The sequence below is a fragment of the Struthio camelus genome, chromosome 5 (assembly GCF_040807025.1).
Source record: "Struthio camelus isolate bStrCam1 chromosome 5, bStrCam1.hap1, whole genome shotgun sequence".
NCBI classification, from domain to species: Eukaryota; Metazoa; Chordata; class Aves; order Struthioniformes; family Struthionidae; genus Struthio; species Struthio camelus.
Genome location: NC_090946.1, coordinates 17,218,245 through 17,232,614, shown reverse-complemented (window position 1 = coordinate 17,232,614; position 14,370 = coordinate 17,218,245). Strand labels below are relative to the sequence as shown.

At 40.0% G+C, this 14,370-nt stretch overlaps 1 protein-coding gene across 1 annotated transcript in view; it reads right to left on the bottom strand.

Moving 5' to 3' along the window:
• Positions 1–14,370, bottom strand: part of MUC5AC (mucin 5AC, oligomeric mucus/gel-forming) — a 56,083-nt gene that overhangs the window by 27,610 nt on the left and 14,103 nt on the right. The window contains exons 16-32 of the mRNA XM_068944100.1: positions 13,993–14,087; positions 12,841–12,967; positions 12,095–12,350; positions 11,506–11,555; positions 10,857–10,957; positions 10,577–10,728; positions 9,884–10,022; positions 9,636–9,749; positions 9,128–9,307; positions 8,383–8,622; positions 7,667–7,823; positions 6,880–7,008; positions 6,389–6,533; positions 5,090–5,133; positions 4,785–4,991; positions 1,458–3,370; positions 229–1,364 (exon numbers count right to left, since the gene is read on the bottom strand). Of these exons, the coding sequence (XP_068800201.1) occupies positions 229–1,364; positions 1,458–3,370; positions 4,785–4,991; positions 5,090–5,133; positions 6,389–6,533; positions 6,880–7,008; positions 7,667–7,823; positions 8,383–8,622; positions 9,128–9,307; positions 9,636–9,749; positions 9,884–10,022; positions 10,577–10,728; positions 10,857–10,957; positions 11,506–11,555; positions 12,095–12,350; positions 12,841–12,967; positions 13,993–14,087 (5,185 nt within the window). The remainder of the gene's footprint in view (positions 1–228; positions 1,365–1,457; positions 3,371–4,784; positions 4,992–5,089; positions 5,134–6,388; positions 6,534–6,879; positions 7,009–7,666; positions 7,824–8,382; positions 8,623–9,127; positions 9,308–9,635; positions 9,750–9,883; positions 10,023–10,576; positions 10,729–10,856; positions 10,958–11,505; positions 11,556–12,094; positions 12,351–12,840; positions 12,968–13,992; positions 14,088–14,370) is intronic.

Here is a 14,370-nt window from a genome sequence, read left to right as displayed (position 1 = left end):
TTGACGTCGCACTGCACGACCTGCCCGACGCGCTCGATGGAAACTTCGGGGTAGTCCTCCGCCTGGCACTGGATGTCTTTTGGGTGCCGACAGACTTTCTGTCCGGCGGCCCTGATGTGCTGGTAGGTTTCGAAGTCTCCCTGGCCGGGCCCCGAGGAGGGGAAGTCGACGTCAAACCACTCGCTCCAGGAGCACACTTCCGGGACGCAGGAGGTGGTGGAGGGTGTGGTGGTGGTGGGGGTGAGGGTGGAGGTTGGCGTGGGGGTGCTGGTGACGGTGGTGGTTGGTGGTGTGGTTTCGGAGGAGGTGGAGTGGGTGCTGGTGGAGGTTGTGACTGAGGTGGATGATGGTGTGGAGGTGGTTGTCCATGGGCTGCTGGTGGTGGTGGGGCTGGTGGTGGGGATGATGGTGGTGGTAGAGCAGAGCGGGTTTGGGCTGCAGCAGAGGACGCGGATCCTGTAGTTCAGGCACATCTTGAATTTGCCGAGCTGGTCTTCGTTCTTGCACACCAGTCCAAAGTTGACGTCGCACTGCACGACCTGCCCGACGCGCTCGATGGAAACTTCGGGGTAGTCCTCCGCCTGGCACTGGATGTCTTTTGGGTGCCGACAGACTTTCTGTCCGGCGGCCCTGATGTGCTGGTAGGTTTCGAAGTCTCCCTGGCCGGGCCCCGAGGAGGGGAAGTCGACGTCAAACCACTCGCTCCAGGAGCACACTTCCGGGACGCAGGAGGTGGTGGAGGGTGTGGTGGTGGTGGGGGTGAGGGTGGAGGTTGGCGTGGGGGTGCTGGTGACGGTGGTGGTTGGTGGTGTGGTTTCGGAGGAGGTGGAGTGGGTGCTGGTGGAGGTTGTGACTGAGGTGGATGATGGTGTGGAGGTGGTTGTCCATGGGCTGCTGGTGGTGGTGGGGCTGGTGGTGGGGATGATGGTGGTGGTAGAGCAGAGCGGGTTTGGGCTGCAGCAGAGGACGCGGATCCTGTAGTTCAGGCACATCTTGAATTTGCCGAGCTGGTCTTCGTTCTTGCACACCAGTCCAAAGTTGACGTCGCACTGCACGACCTGCCCGACGCGCTCGATGGAAACTTCGGGGTAGTCCTCCGCCTGGCACTGGATGTCTTTTGGGTGCCGACAGACTTTCTGTCCGGCGGCCCTGATGTGCTGGTAGGTTTCGAAGTCTCCCTGGCCGGGCCCCGAGGAGGGGAAGTCGACGTCAAACCACTCGCTCCAGGAGCACACTTCCGGGACGCAGGTGGTGGTGGAGGGTGTGGTGGTGGTGGGGGTGAGGGTGGAGGTTGGCGTGGGGGTGCTGGTGACGGTGGTGGTTGGTGGTGTGGTTTCGGAGGAGGTGGAGTGGGTGCTGGTGGAGGTTGTGACTGAGGTGGATGATGGTGTGGAGGTGGTTGTCCATGGGCTGCTGGTGGTGGTGGGGCTGGTGGTGGGGATGATGGTGGTGGTAGAGCAGAGCGGGTTTGGGCTGCAGCAGAGGACGCGGATCCTGTAGTTCAGGCACATCTTGAATTTGCCGAGCTGGTCTTCGTTCTTGCACACCAGTCCAAAGTTGACGTCGCACTGCACGACCTGCCCGACGCGCTCGATGGAAACTTCGGGGTAGTCCTCCGCCTGGCACTGGATGTCTTTTGGGTGCCGACAGACTTTCTGTCCGGCGGCCCTGATGTGCTGGTAGGTTTCGAAGTCTCCCTGGCCGGGCCCCGAGGAGGGGAAGTCGACGTCAAACCACTCGCTCCAGGAGCACACTTCCGGGACGCAGGTGGTGGTGGAGGGTGTGGTGGTGGTGGGGGTGAGGGTGGAGGTTGGCGTAGGGGTGCTGGTGACAGTGGTGGTTCGTGGTGTGGTTTTTGTGGTTTGTGTTTTTGTTGTTGTCTCTGTTGTCGTTGGCGTATGAATATGTTCTGTTTTTGGTGGAGTTGTTGGTTGAGTAGTTTTCGGTCGACGTGTGTGAATGGTTGGTGTTTCTTTTGTTGTTGTTACTCCTATGGGTGGCAGTGTAGTTGATGTGGTGTGAGGAGTTGATGTTATTTTTGTGTTTGGTGTAGTTGTATGGGGCACTGTAGTGCATGGTACTGTTTTATTCATACAGCATTGAAATCTAAGCTCGTAATTATAGCAGATTGGTGGTAACTGGTCCTTATTATAGCATATCAACCCTTCTTCTGTGTTACATGTGATGTTTTGCTCAAGGAGGTGATATGGTGTGTCAGGGAACCTTACTGCTCTGCATTCCACAGCTTTTCTGTTATCACATACTTTGTATCCCTGTTTTTTTATGTTCTGAATTGTATCAAAATCTCCATCATCATATCCAGATTTTGGGTAGCTTACATCATACCACCTTGACCATTCACATTCTTCTTCAGTACAAATAGGTGTTGAAGGAGAAGTGGTGACAGCTGTTGTTTTTTCTGTTGTGGATGCGCTTGTGGTTGTTTTTGTAGCAGTTGAGGGTTTGAATGTTGTGCTTTCAGAAGTGGTAGTATTCGGTGTTAATCTTGTGGTGGATGAAAATGATATAATTTCTGTAGTTGTAGATATTTGTGTAGAAGTTTCAGTTGATGCAGTAGATGTTACTCTTGTTGTTTGGCAGTGGCTGTAGTCATCACAACAGAATACCTTTATTTGATAATTAAGACATATACGCAATTCTCCTTTTTGATCCTCATTTCTACAGATAAGTCCATATGTTACATTGCAGTGAACAACTTGGCCAATTTCTTCAATAGATTTATGTGGATATTTCTCTGCTCTACATTGTATTTTTTCAGGGTTTCTGCAAATTGCTTGTCCAGAAGCTCTAATGTCATGATAAGTTTCATAATCTCCCTTGTTGTGCAAAGTTGGGGAATGGACATCATACCATTTAGACCATTTACACTCAGGTTCACAAGGTACTGTACTGGATATTGCCTCAGTGGAAATACTTGCTGTTGTTTCAAAAGATGTTTTTGAAGAAATAGTCATGGTTGTTGTTTCTGGAGTTGTAAGTGTGATTGGTGTAGTAGTTTCATAAGATTTTGTGGTGACAGTTGTCTGAGTACATGGTACAAAAACACAACATAAGATTCTGATTTCATAATTGTAGCACATTGTTGAAATTTGATCTTTGTTGTAGCATATAAGTCCAGCTGTTTTACTGCATTCTAGTTTTTGACCAAGTTCTTTCAGTGGTATGTTAGGAAATTTCTCTGCTCTGCATTGAACAGCCTTTGGAGCTTTACAGACTTCATAACCTTTAGCTCTCAAATCATTAAATGTTTCAAAATCTCCACCATCATAGCCAGGCGTTTGCTGATTCCCATCATACCATTCTGACCAGTCACAAACTTCATGAACACATACTGATGTAGTTGGTGACACTATGGGTAAAAGAGAAAAAGATAATCCATATAACTTAAAAATAAATGTCCATAGATAATCTCTCTTTTTATATATTAAATGGGCTGAACATTTTTGTAAGGTCATTTGCTTGCATTATGAGCCTATAATACATCAGTTTAGTGTGCTTATAATTTAATATGAACTGGAACAGAGAATCCATCAGCCAGCATTTTGACTTAAAGGCATGCTTGGAACTGTCATTTCAAAGAGAGTGCCAATTATCTCTTAACAAGTGCTGAAATAAGACTCAAGTACTAAAGTGTAAGAAAGTAACTCCCTAACGTAAATGCACATGATTTGCACAGTTGGCAAAAAATAAAAAAAAACCCAAACTACCCCAAACTTCACATTTTTTGCATTTTACTCAGTGTAATTGATTGGTTTACATCTTGCATCTACATTTATTAGTCCCTCCTAAAGCTCTGACAAAGCTCTGATTCAAACCTAGTGGAAATCAGTGGAAAGAATAGCATTTAGTTTCCCATTCTATGCATGAGGATTCATAGGTACTTTTTTTTCCCAAATGAATTGACTTCTCATGAGATGCTGCATTTGCTCCTCCATTTGAAGTTACAGAATGACTGATGAAGCGTTAATAGAGTCCCTACACTGCCATATTGTACATTAGCTCTCGTCTTAAGAAACCATTTATTGGCTGGAGAGCAGTTCATGAACTTTTGCTTATTCAGTCCAGGTGAATTCTCATTGTGAAATGGCTGAAAAAAAGCTGCTAATGAATTCCAGCTGTGCTGATGGCTTATGTGATCTCAAAACCTGTAGTTCTGAATTTTATACTGAACTCATATTTCATTAAACATCACGTGGTCATAGTAAGTAGACATTGTCAACCTGAAGAATACTGAACAGGCATTCTAGAAATGATAGTTTCAGTATATGAATGCCAATATCTAAGCAGTGCACTTACTACTGTAATTAAAAATACCATGAACCCTACCAGGAATTTTAAAGAAAGCAATCATTTTGTAATTTAATAGGAAAAATAATTAATGAATTATTCTTTCAGTAAAGATTATTCCAGGAGTCACTACCAAGAGAAATTTTAATAGAAATGGCATAGAAATAGTTACAATTACAGATGGTAAATCTGATACAGTTTTCTTATCATTTACTGCTGTGAAAATAAGCAAAAGAATAGTATGAAAGCAGCATGCAGTGGTTTCCACTGTGGTGTTTTGGAAGTGGTTTTATTTTTTGTATCAGTTTGATTAACAAATGATGACTGTAACCAAATGCTAATAAGAAATGAGACTGACTCTCATATATTTTGACATTGTATTGATTCATTTAGGTTGTAAGCATGGGCATGGTTTGGTATCTATATTTTACTCACTAAAGAATAGCATAAGTTCACATGAGCAACAGAGGATGTACCTGTGTGAGTAGTGGCAGGTGGCGTAGTGCTGAAGTGAAATGGTGTTGATGCTGTGGTTGATGTTATGTTTGGACATTCATAGATATGCCTTTCAGGTGTCCCATTGGGACCACAGGTTGCAACAATACATCCTCCTGTGCCATCTGTAGTATTGTAGATCACATCTGTATAGTTGTATATGTGTCCCTCATAAATGCAGTGGCATGCTGTAAATCAAAAGAGAATGTTATCAGTCAGTACCTGAAACGTGAGTAGGGAGCTTCAAATGCATCCTATTCAGATAAAAACAACTTTGTCAACATACCATATGCATCATATTTGCAATTTTTGCCACTAGTTGTGCATTCACTGGAAAAGAAGAAAGGAAACAATAAATATGAATATATTTGTTAATGACATCATTTTACTCGTTTAATTTTTCTGTTGCTCCTTTGCTATTCACTGTATGTGTAAATGTAGAAAGACCTTATCTTTCTCTGCTTCAGGTATTCAGTTCTGCTGTACAAATTCAAGTTAGGTAGGATCGCTCAAGTTTTCAGGCAAGAAAGGCAATTCTTATATGCCAGTGTACTTAGCTTTGGGTATTCTTAACGCTGCTTTCGGAGGCTGGGGAAAGATGGGGGGCGTGATTTGAACTCTTTTCATCTCCTTAAGAAGTTCACTTATCCCTTGAAGGGAAAGTGCAGTAAATGTAGCATTTGAGAAAGGATCACTGTATTGCTGATGTTGAGGTTGTCCCATAGAGAATTTTCCCCAGATTTCCAAGAAATTACCTGTGAGAATGTGGTCTGTTTTTAATGGAGATTTATCTGTTACTTATTAAGAACTGATTCCTGATATCTTTATTTACTGTGGCTAAGGGCATCTGTACACTGAATAAACTTCAGTGAATACACATATGTATTTAACAGTTTAGGTTTAGTGCCTTTAATCACATAGATGATGCAGGGCAAAGCTGTCTATGAACTGCAAAACATGCCATGAAAGTTGTGTAAATGCTCAGATGGTCTCAGCACTAAGCTCCTTGCTAGTTCTGGCTGCACTGCTTGCAGTATTCAGTGTAGCTACTTTAAATATATCTTAGGACATGAGTTAACTGTTTCTAACTTCGTGCTGCTTGATAGAAGGCTTATCAGCATTTGTCCCAACATGTATAACTATATTCATTAATTCTGACAGAATATATAGGAATACTTGCTGACTGTAGCAAATACCTAAGCACCAGCAGAATAACAGAAACAAGCTCTAAACAAGTAGGATTAGTTGTTTACTAAGTTCTAAGTAATTTCACATAGTGATTTTAGGGATAACTTGATAAAAGTTCTGTAACTATTGCAGTAACTGTTATTACTAATTTATTCTTACTTAATTTAATAATAATAATTTAAAATTATTTCAGTAGGAGTACAGAATGAGTACTAAATTAACCTCTCTACAGTAAAATGTTTCACCCTGTCATTATTTCACTTCCTGGAAACAGAAGAAAATTAGACATTAATTAACAGCATATTAGTTCCTGTTAGCAAACAGAAATTTAATGCATGATGAGTTATGTTTCAATCACAACCTTAAACTCATTCTTAAAAGTCTTTATTGGTCCTACCATGATTTACAGTTTTCTTTTGAAGGCATCTTCATTCCTGGCTTGTAACGTTTTCCATTATCATCATAACAACCACAATATGAAACACAGGTCATGGTTTCTTCATCAAAGTAGGGTTTATTGTTTGGACAATGTGGATAGCAGCCTGCAAAAAGATGAGTTATATTGACACTAGGCCTGTCACAGGTAGAAGTAACTTTATACTCTGCCAATATCTTTTCTCCCCAAATCATTCCTTTTGGTGAGAGGAATTTCACCTTCCGTTATTGCTATTCCATCAATTGCACGTTGAGCTTTGGAGCATTTTTTTTTTTTTCTCACATTCACTCCAAACAAGTTCATGATCCATTAGGGAATTACATACAATTTAGAAAATCTCCTCTTGCAATTTCTAATGTAAACATTTCATATATTGAGTAATATGAATTTTGTTCATTATATTCCATTTTATCTTTTTATAAGAAGGATGAGATCTGCATAATTATCTTTACCTTCCAAACCTCTCAGCTCATGAAGGCATTTCCCACTTGGGTTGCTGCAGGTCTTCATACAAGGAGCTCCACACGGCTTGTAATGCCATTCACATTCCCCTTGTGGATTATAGTAATCACAGAACAGAGCTAGAGGAAGGAGAAATGGCAGAAAGATACATCCGATTTTTTTTTGCCTTGAGGTCCTTCATTGCTATAGTTTTTCTGGGTACAAATCCTATGTCATTAGCATAATCATGTAAGAGGTGAACAGTGTATCTTATTTCTAATTTAATATGATTATTGTACTTTGACCATCCTTTGAGACCAATAAGGTTGTAAAGCATCAAACAGAGTTACACATAAAGCATTAAAAATCAATTAATTAAAGCACTGATTTTAGCAAATATACCCTGATATTTATAAGTAAGTAAATATTAGTGTATTTACTAATACACTTACTTATTTACTTATAAATATTAGTGTATATTAACTAAAATCAGATGTAGACAGCCAGGAGTACATCATAGTATTATAATTTACCAGTAGTGCATCATGATCAACAAGTAAATAGGACACTAACAGCACCACTGATACAATTACTAGTGTATTATTTCATTTTAGTAAGATAGATTGGCTTCCACTGATACACAGCTTGCTTTGTGTTATTTTGCTGCATCTGGAAAACAGCAATGGCTCTTGCAAATACAATTTTATCCTCCTTTCTTTCTTCTTCCTACTTGTTTTCCTTTTTTGGTCTCTGTTTTCTTTCTCTCTTGTCCCCTTCAGAAAGTGTGATGAGACTCACGACAGATGGATGGGGTTCGCCATGAAATGCAGATGTCCAACTCATTGCATGCTTGAGCATAGGCAGCTACTGCTGTACAGAAGCATTCACAGTCTCCTCCAGTGTCACAGGCACAAGCATCATTCACACATGCTTGGTAATATTCATTTGGTTCAACCTGTTGGAGAAAACAGATGTGTTTTATTTCATGCACTTGTTCTCTTCTTTGAAAAGGAATTTTCTCACATAAAAAGGTGAGTAAAAAGAAATGAAGAAAGGATGTTTTCAAAAATCAATTGAGAAATGTAGAATACAACTATTAATAATAAGTCATAACCCTAAGAATTATCTGATGTTAAAGACACATTTGCAGAAATAATTGTTACTTTAGTAGATTCTAGCACACAATCATAGATATCAGGCAGCTGTTTTAGCAGAAGATGATGCCATTAAAAATTAAACATGCCCTGACATTTATCCGTGATTGTCCCTTCTAAAAAGAAGTGAACTGATAATATTTTTTCCACCATCAGTTTCTCAGGTGTACTAGTTTATGTCATAGCTGAGGAAGTGAAGGTGAATATCTATCATTTCTATATAGTCTCCCTGGAACTTGCTCTAGCTTCACTTTGTCAGGTATGTGCTAATCTAACTCCTAGTGTATTATCCAGTTGTCTCACATAAAAACTAATGTAAGCTCTGGCTCAAGAGAATTTCAGAGTGAAGATTTGTCATACCTGGGAATGACACCTCGCAAAAACTTCACTGGTGATGATGCTGCATTGCTTCTGTGCCCAGGAGCTCCTGTAAGGGTTTGCAGCACAGGGATCCTTGGTACGATTGGCGTTTGGACAAGTAGAAGACACTTTCCAGCTGTTGCCAAACTCCAGCACATTCCCTACCACTGACTGGCTGCGAGTAGTGAAATCGTTGTTCCCATTGCCATCGTAGTTTCCACAGAGGCCACAGACATGTCCCTGCATGAGCATAAACACAAAAAGATGAAGATCAGTAAGGTGTAGTTTATCAGTAACTGTGAGTAAGGGACCTCTGGGTGAAACCCATTTTAACTTTAAGATGGTTTCTTCAGTAACAGTCTTGGACAGCCTTATAACATGAGTTTCATGAAGAGGTGCTTCTAATTTATTGCTAGACAAGATAAAGAAGCAGAATAGACTCATGGTTTTTTTGTTGTAAATATTGAGCTAATTAGTTTTATCTAATTCTGAACATACCTCTTTACTGATGGCTTTTCATGAAGAAAGCTTACTGATGTAGCTGTAGTTATGCAATTGCTGAATAACATAATTTATGGAAAATGTTTAGTACAGAATTTAAGTTAGTACTACAAGGATAATAATATGCAGTTGCCAGTCGTTCAATCTTCCAGTTACAGCCTAACTTTTTGGTTTTTTCCTTTGAGTGACAACATGAAATTGAGTCAGAAATAGTTGTCTCCAAGTTTTGGCTTTTAACATGTACCTTAAAGTCGGGGCTAAGTTTGATGAATATACTGGTTTTCTTGTCCCACATGAGTATCAGGCCAACATTAGTGTCAACCACCATGTAGATGCCCATGGAACGGATTTGGAATGGCATTTTTCCTCCAGGTGTCCTTTGGATGACGTCAGAGTGTCCATCAGTGAGCACCAATTCATAATTCTGGGACAGGAACAGAAGAAGTCAGAAGCCAATTTAAAAAGGCAGCTTTTGTGTCCAATTTTATATATTGGCACTAGCTATTGTTGAAATTGATTCTATTATCATCAAAATGATTCTATTCAGCCACCTCATTTTAGCAATTTCACTGTAGAAGTCCCTCTTTTGTTTTCTGTAGCAGTGAGCAGAATTGTTGGCAGCAAGCAAGGATGTATAACAACATTTTCAACATCTTGGTGGACACTTTTGCAATGCAATCTATCTGGAAGAGGCTATTTCGTCATTCTACCACATAAGGCCCTGGGCGCAACTTACTAAAGAAAATACTTACCTCCATAAAAACTTTAATAGACTTAGAGCAGGTGGTTCCTGTAGTGCCACATGGAATGTTCTCAGTGATGACTCTGAAGGTTCCCTGATTCCAACTTTTTTTACCGCAGTAGTTCTGAGAAAAGGGAATGATATTCAGCGTTAATGATGCAGGGTCTGAAAATGGGAATGATATTCAATGTTAATGAAGCTAGGTCATCATATGCAAAATACTTCAGCAGTGCAAAATCCTAGGAAGGACTCTGTTACCTGGACCAGCACATATTCACAGTCTCCTTCAAAATCAAAACGTTTGCCATCAAAGGTGGTGTAATGCCCATCTCCATAAACAGAACAGGTTTCTGGGCAAGGTTCTTCAGAGCATTGCCACTTTCTGTTTCTACAAGTGCTACATGAGATGAAAAGCATGCCAAATGTAAGAAACAAATACACTATATATATACATTTCTGCATGCACATTTATCAGTGTTTAAAATGTAACATCTATAATGAAAAAGTAAAGTTTGCATTTTCTCAGCAGAAACACAGCATAGCATCCTAGCCTTTGGGGCGTACCCAAAGACTGTGGTGCTTCAATATATCATGAGTCATTTGAGTTAGGAAAGATTTTAAATCTTTCACATTTCAGAATCTTATTGGATGTATTGAAATGTAGGGATTGCCTATAGCCTGAGCGGAAAAAAGCTTTCTTGACTATCTCTAATGAATATGAGAGCATCCAAAACATGTTGTTCTCCTGACCGCTTGCAATTTGTGTGCTATGTGCCGCTGTAAAAAAACAAAAAGAGCTTGCATCTTAGTAACTAAGTGGAGCGTCTTATATAGGATTCCATTGTCAATTGTAAATCTTGATACTACTAGAGTGGAAAACTGTGATTCACTTAGAGCTTAAACTATCCCTTTTCAGATGCTTGAAAATAGTATTTTTCCATATGCTCTTACCAGTTGTTGCAGCCAACTCTGATTGATTCTCCTGGACGGTAGGAATCACCATTGTGAATACATGGACAGTCCTCTGCAGCTATACAGCCACCTTTGCCATCTAGCACTTGATTGCCAGGACATACACAGCCAGAGACACACTGCGTTCTGTACTGTAAGGACCATGCATAAAACATGATTTGATATAGCGCCCTGATGGAAGAGTCCATCTACAGTTGGTAAGTGGTAGAGAAATCTAGTTTAACATGCTTACAACTGGGTATAAAGAATCTATACTTACGCATCCCATGTCTAGAGTCTGACAGCTCTTCTGGCACTCAGCTCCTATCATGTCTGAAGTGGCATTGCCACAGTCAATATAGAACATGGGAGGTGTGCAGACTGGAAGAGGAAAAGCCACGAGAAATATGAGATCAAACGTGTATTTATACCTTTGTGTTTACTTAATACAGAAAAACACTTGGACTCCTTTGTGACGTGCACCTTACTAGGATGTATTTGACCGGAAAAAGAAACTGAATGTTATTTGGTAGTGATGCTGATCTTTTTTTATGCTTTTTTTGGCTTACCCATGGAAATTAATGTTGAGTTATCTTCATGCAAATCTTCATTTCAGCAAAAACCGCAAAGCAAAGACTGGCTTTTAGTACTTTTCTATAAAATGTGGAAGCTCTTCTCCTCATACGCAGTATTTTAAGCAGTGAAAAAATGTTCTTTTCACCTGGATAACCCTGTTATAACTTGTTCCTGCCATCTGAAAATTAGCCCAGTGATTCTTTTTGTTTCAGAAATATCCTATATGTTACAAAGGTCACCAGTTCATTTTCTTGATTGACTTCAGACTTGGCCAATTTGCATCATTATGACAAAAAAGAGCAAATTGAAAAGCAGGAAGATGGAAAGGGAGAAAATCTTAAGTGGTATGTTACCTGGTTCTGGTTTCTCTCCAATGCAGCTCAGCTTTCCATGGATGCAAGTGCTATAAGAAAACAGAAGGGAATTATATTTGCTTCTCTTGTTAGGTTTCGGTTTGTTTCCTAAGGAATTTGAAACACTGAAAAAGCACTATGTGATAAAACAGAGAAAACGTCCTTTATAATTGTTTGTGCTATTTACATGTATTTTATGTTAGAGCTGTCCAAAATAGAAGTACGTTGTTTTATATAAGGACATGTTTGCTCAGTGCATTTGCCTGATTAAAAACTGTCCTTTACAATATTCCAGATTCCACTCATACCGTTAATTCTAACGGGTTTATCAAACTTGTGGCATCTGCCCCTATGGAAGAAGTTTTTTAAGCTCATGGATAAGAAAAGTATGTATGGTTTGTTGGAGTATTGCACTAGTCTAAATGCAGTCTTCTAAACTTAAATAGCCCTAACAATTTTCGAGGATTTGTGATTTTTCACATTGAAATTATTAGGGAGAGAAACTCTTTGGATTTGAATAGATTGCATCTGGTACATATGGTTTCACAATTGCCCGTATCCATCTGTCTTTTCTTTACAAATCTCTTACCATACAACACCATTATCATGAACAACTTCCCCAGAAGGCAGAGAGGTTCCTTTGTAGTAACAAGGACAGCTAGACGCAGGCACACATTTGCCACTTTCATCCATGTAGGTTCCATTTACGCAGGTGCAGCCATCAACTGGGACAAACTTGATATTGCATGTGACATCAGGCTCACTCAGAGACCGGCAAGTGGGTTGACAGGAATCAACATTGTAAGTGTACTTCAAGGTTTTGGGACATGAGGTGGTATATTTTTCTTGAGAGAGTAAAATAAGGTGAGTTACATTTGTGGTCCATTTAATAATCAATGTAGGTATAAATGCAATATTTGAGGTGAAGTGCATATGATCAAAAATGGCACTATGTGTATGTACGTTTGAAAAAGATGGCTGCATGCTTTGCTGATGTCCTCAATAGTATAATTTAAATATTTTTTGTACTCTAGAGCAAAATTTATCCCTACACTTTTAAGTGCCTTAAATACAATTGTTTCTAGGTCAAAGAAAAGAAGTTAAATTAAATATTAACGTATACAGTATTGTTTTTCTTTGTGCTTATTTTCCTTCTTCCACAAAAATATTTATTGTAACAGTATGTTGAGAGATATCCTACTTATTTTATTCCTATTGCTATACTTAAAACACAATGTAACACAATTTAGCCTGAGAATCCTGTATATCCTGAAAGAAGGTCTGTGGGACCTTATGGATGATCACTTTGAAGAGACGAAGGAATGCGGAACTTACTGCAGACGTTGCTCCTCCATCCAGTGAGGAGAACTCCTTTAGCAGCGCAGGCCCTGACGTAGCTTGAAAGAGCAGCGCACATGCAGTCCTCACTTTTCTCACAGTTACATGTGTCAAACATACAGTTCTAGGGACACAGGATGACATATGATCACCAGATAGTCATATCAAAGTAAAGTCTGTGTTTTTTAGACTGTTAGATTTGTTAGTGCTAAAAGCAGCGCGATTCGTATACACAAGCAAACATATGCCTGTTTTTCATTTAAAAATTGCCTGGAGCCCCTGCAGAAAAAACTCCTTGTAAGGAGGGATAGCAGTTAGAGGCCCACAGTTCCAATTTTTTTGTCCTTCTTGATGTTCTTTTTTACCTTTTTAGAGGGTAGTGGTGTGTTTCCCAGTTTCTTTCAGTTTGTAACCACAGTGCCATATATACTTAGTGGAACAATTAGAGAGTTTTTGATATCACCTGACTTTTAGCACCTCAGATAGGAGGTTGGGCTCTTTACATCAGAGGAATGAAGAAAACAAGAGTATATTTAATATGAATCTGTTGCTATGCCAGGCAAGGTCACTATAGTGTTGTCATTCCCAAAGATGTTTGTTGAACATATTCTTAACAGATTTTCAATGTTAGTTGCTGGGCAGTCTGTTCCAGAGCTTCACCACCTCAAACTCATGCAACATTTTTGTTCACATCTTATCTAAATCTCTTTGCTGCTTTTTACATGCATTTCTTGTGTTGACCTTGGATATGTGCAAAAGTAGATGCATCCTGAGAGGCGTTCAGAGCAACTAAGCAAAGTACTGGTTAAGCTCCTGACTAAGGCTCTCATTATGTCTCTCAGGAGGGGCTGCTTCTGTCCTTTAACCTGAGAGAGAGTCCAAGCTGCTAGCTTAGACATTTAGATTAGTGCCTAAAATTATGGGCAGCAGGAGTATCCTGTAAGTTCCTGGGAATGGAAAGAAAGATACCTTCACAAAGCACTAAGTGTTACGATGCATTAATGAAAATGAACTGTTGGCTGGAAAAGGATTGTCATGAATATTTTATTTCAAACAGGTCCTCCCAATCGGCAATTTACTCCCTCAGGTGTTAGTATCAGGAATCCGAGTCTCATTCTTTTAAACAGGAAAAAGTTATGAGCCAAGTACCTTCTGATAAACTTCTGGATTCACTGTTGAATGACATTCAGCAAAAGGTCCTGCGGTGTCAGAGAGCAGTCCACACCAGTGCTGAGCATACTGGTCTGTGAATTTAGAACATGTTAAGAATTTCTGTTGTGCTTCTTTTTCTAAATTATTTTGTCATTGTAATTATACTTCGTGCAGGAAAACTGTAGAAGCTTAATTTTAAAGTAGAATTCAGTTCTACGTTTCCTTAAACAAGAGCAGTCTGCTGCTTCCTCTATACAGAAATATGAACTTTTAATAAATTGAATGCAGTTAACTCATGGTACTTGTCATGGAACAAACTAATCACCCATAGCCACATTTTGAAAAAGGAGATTCCCATTGTGCATTAAAAATGCA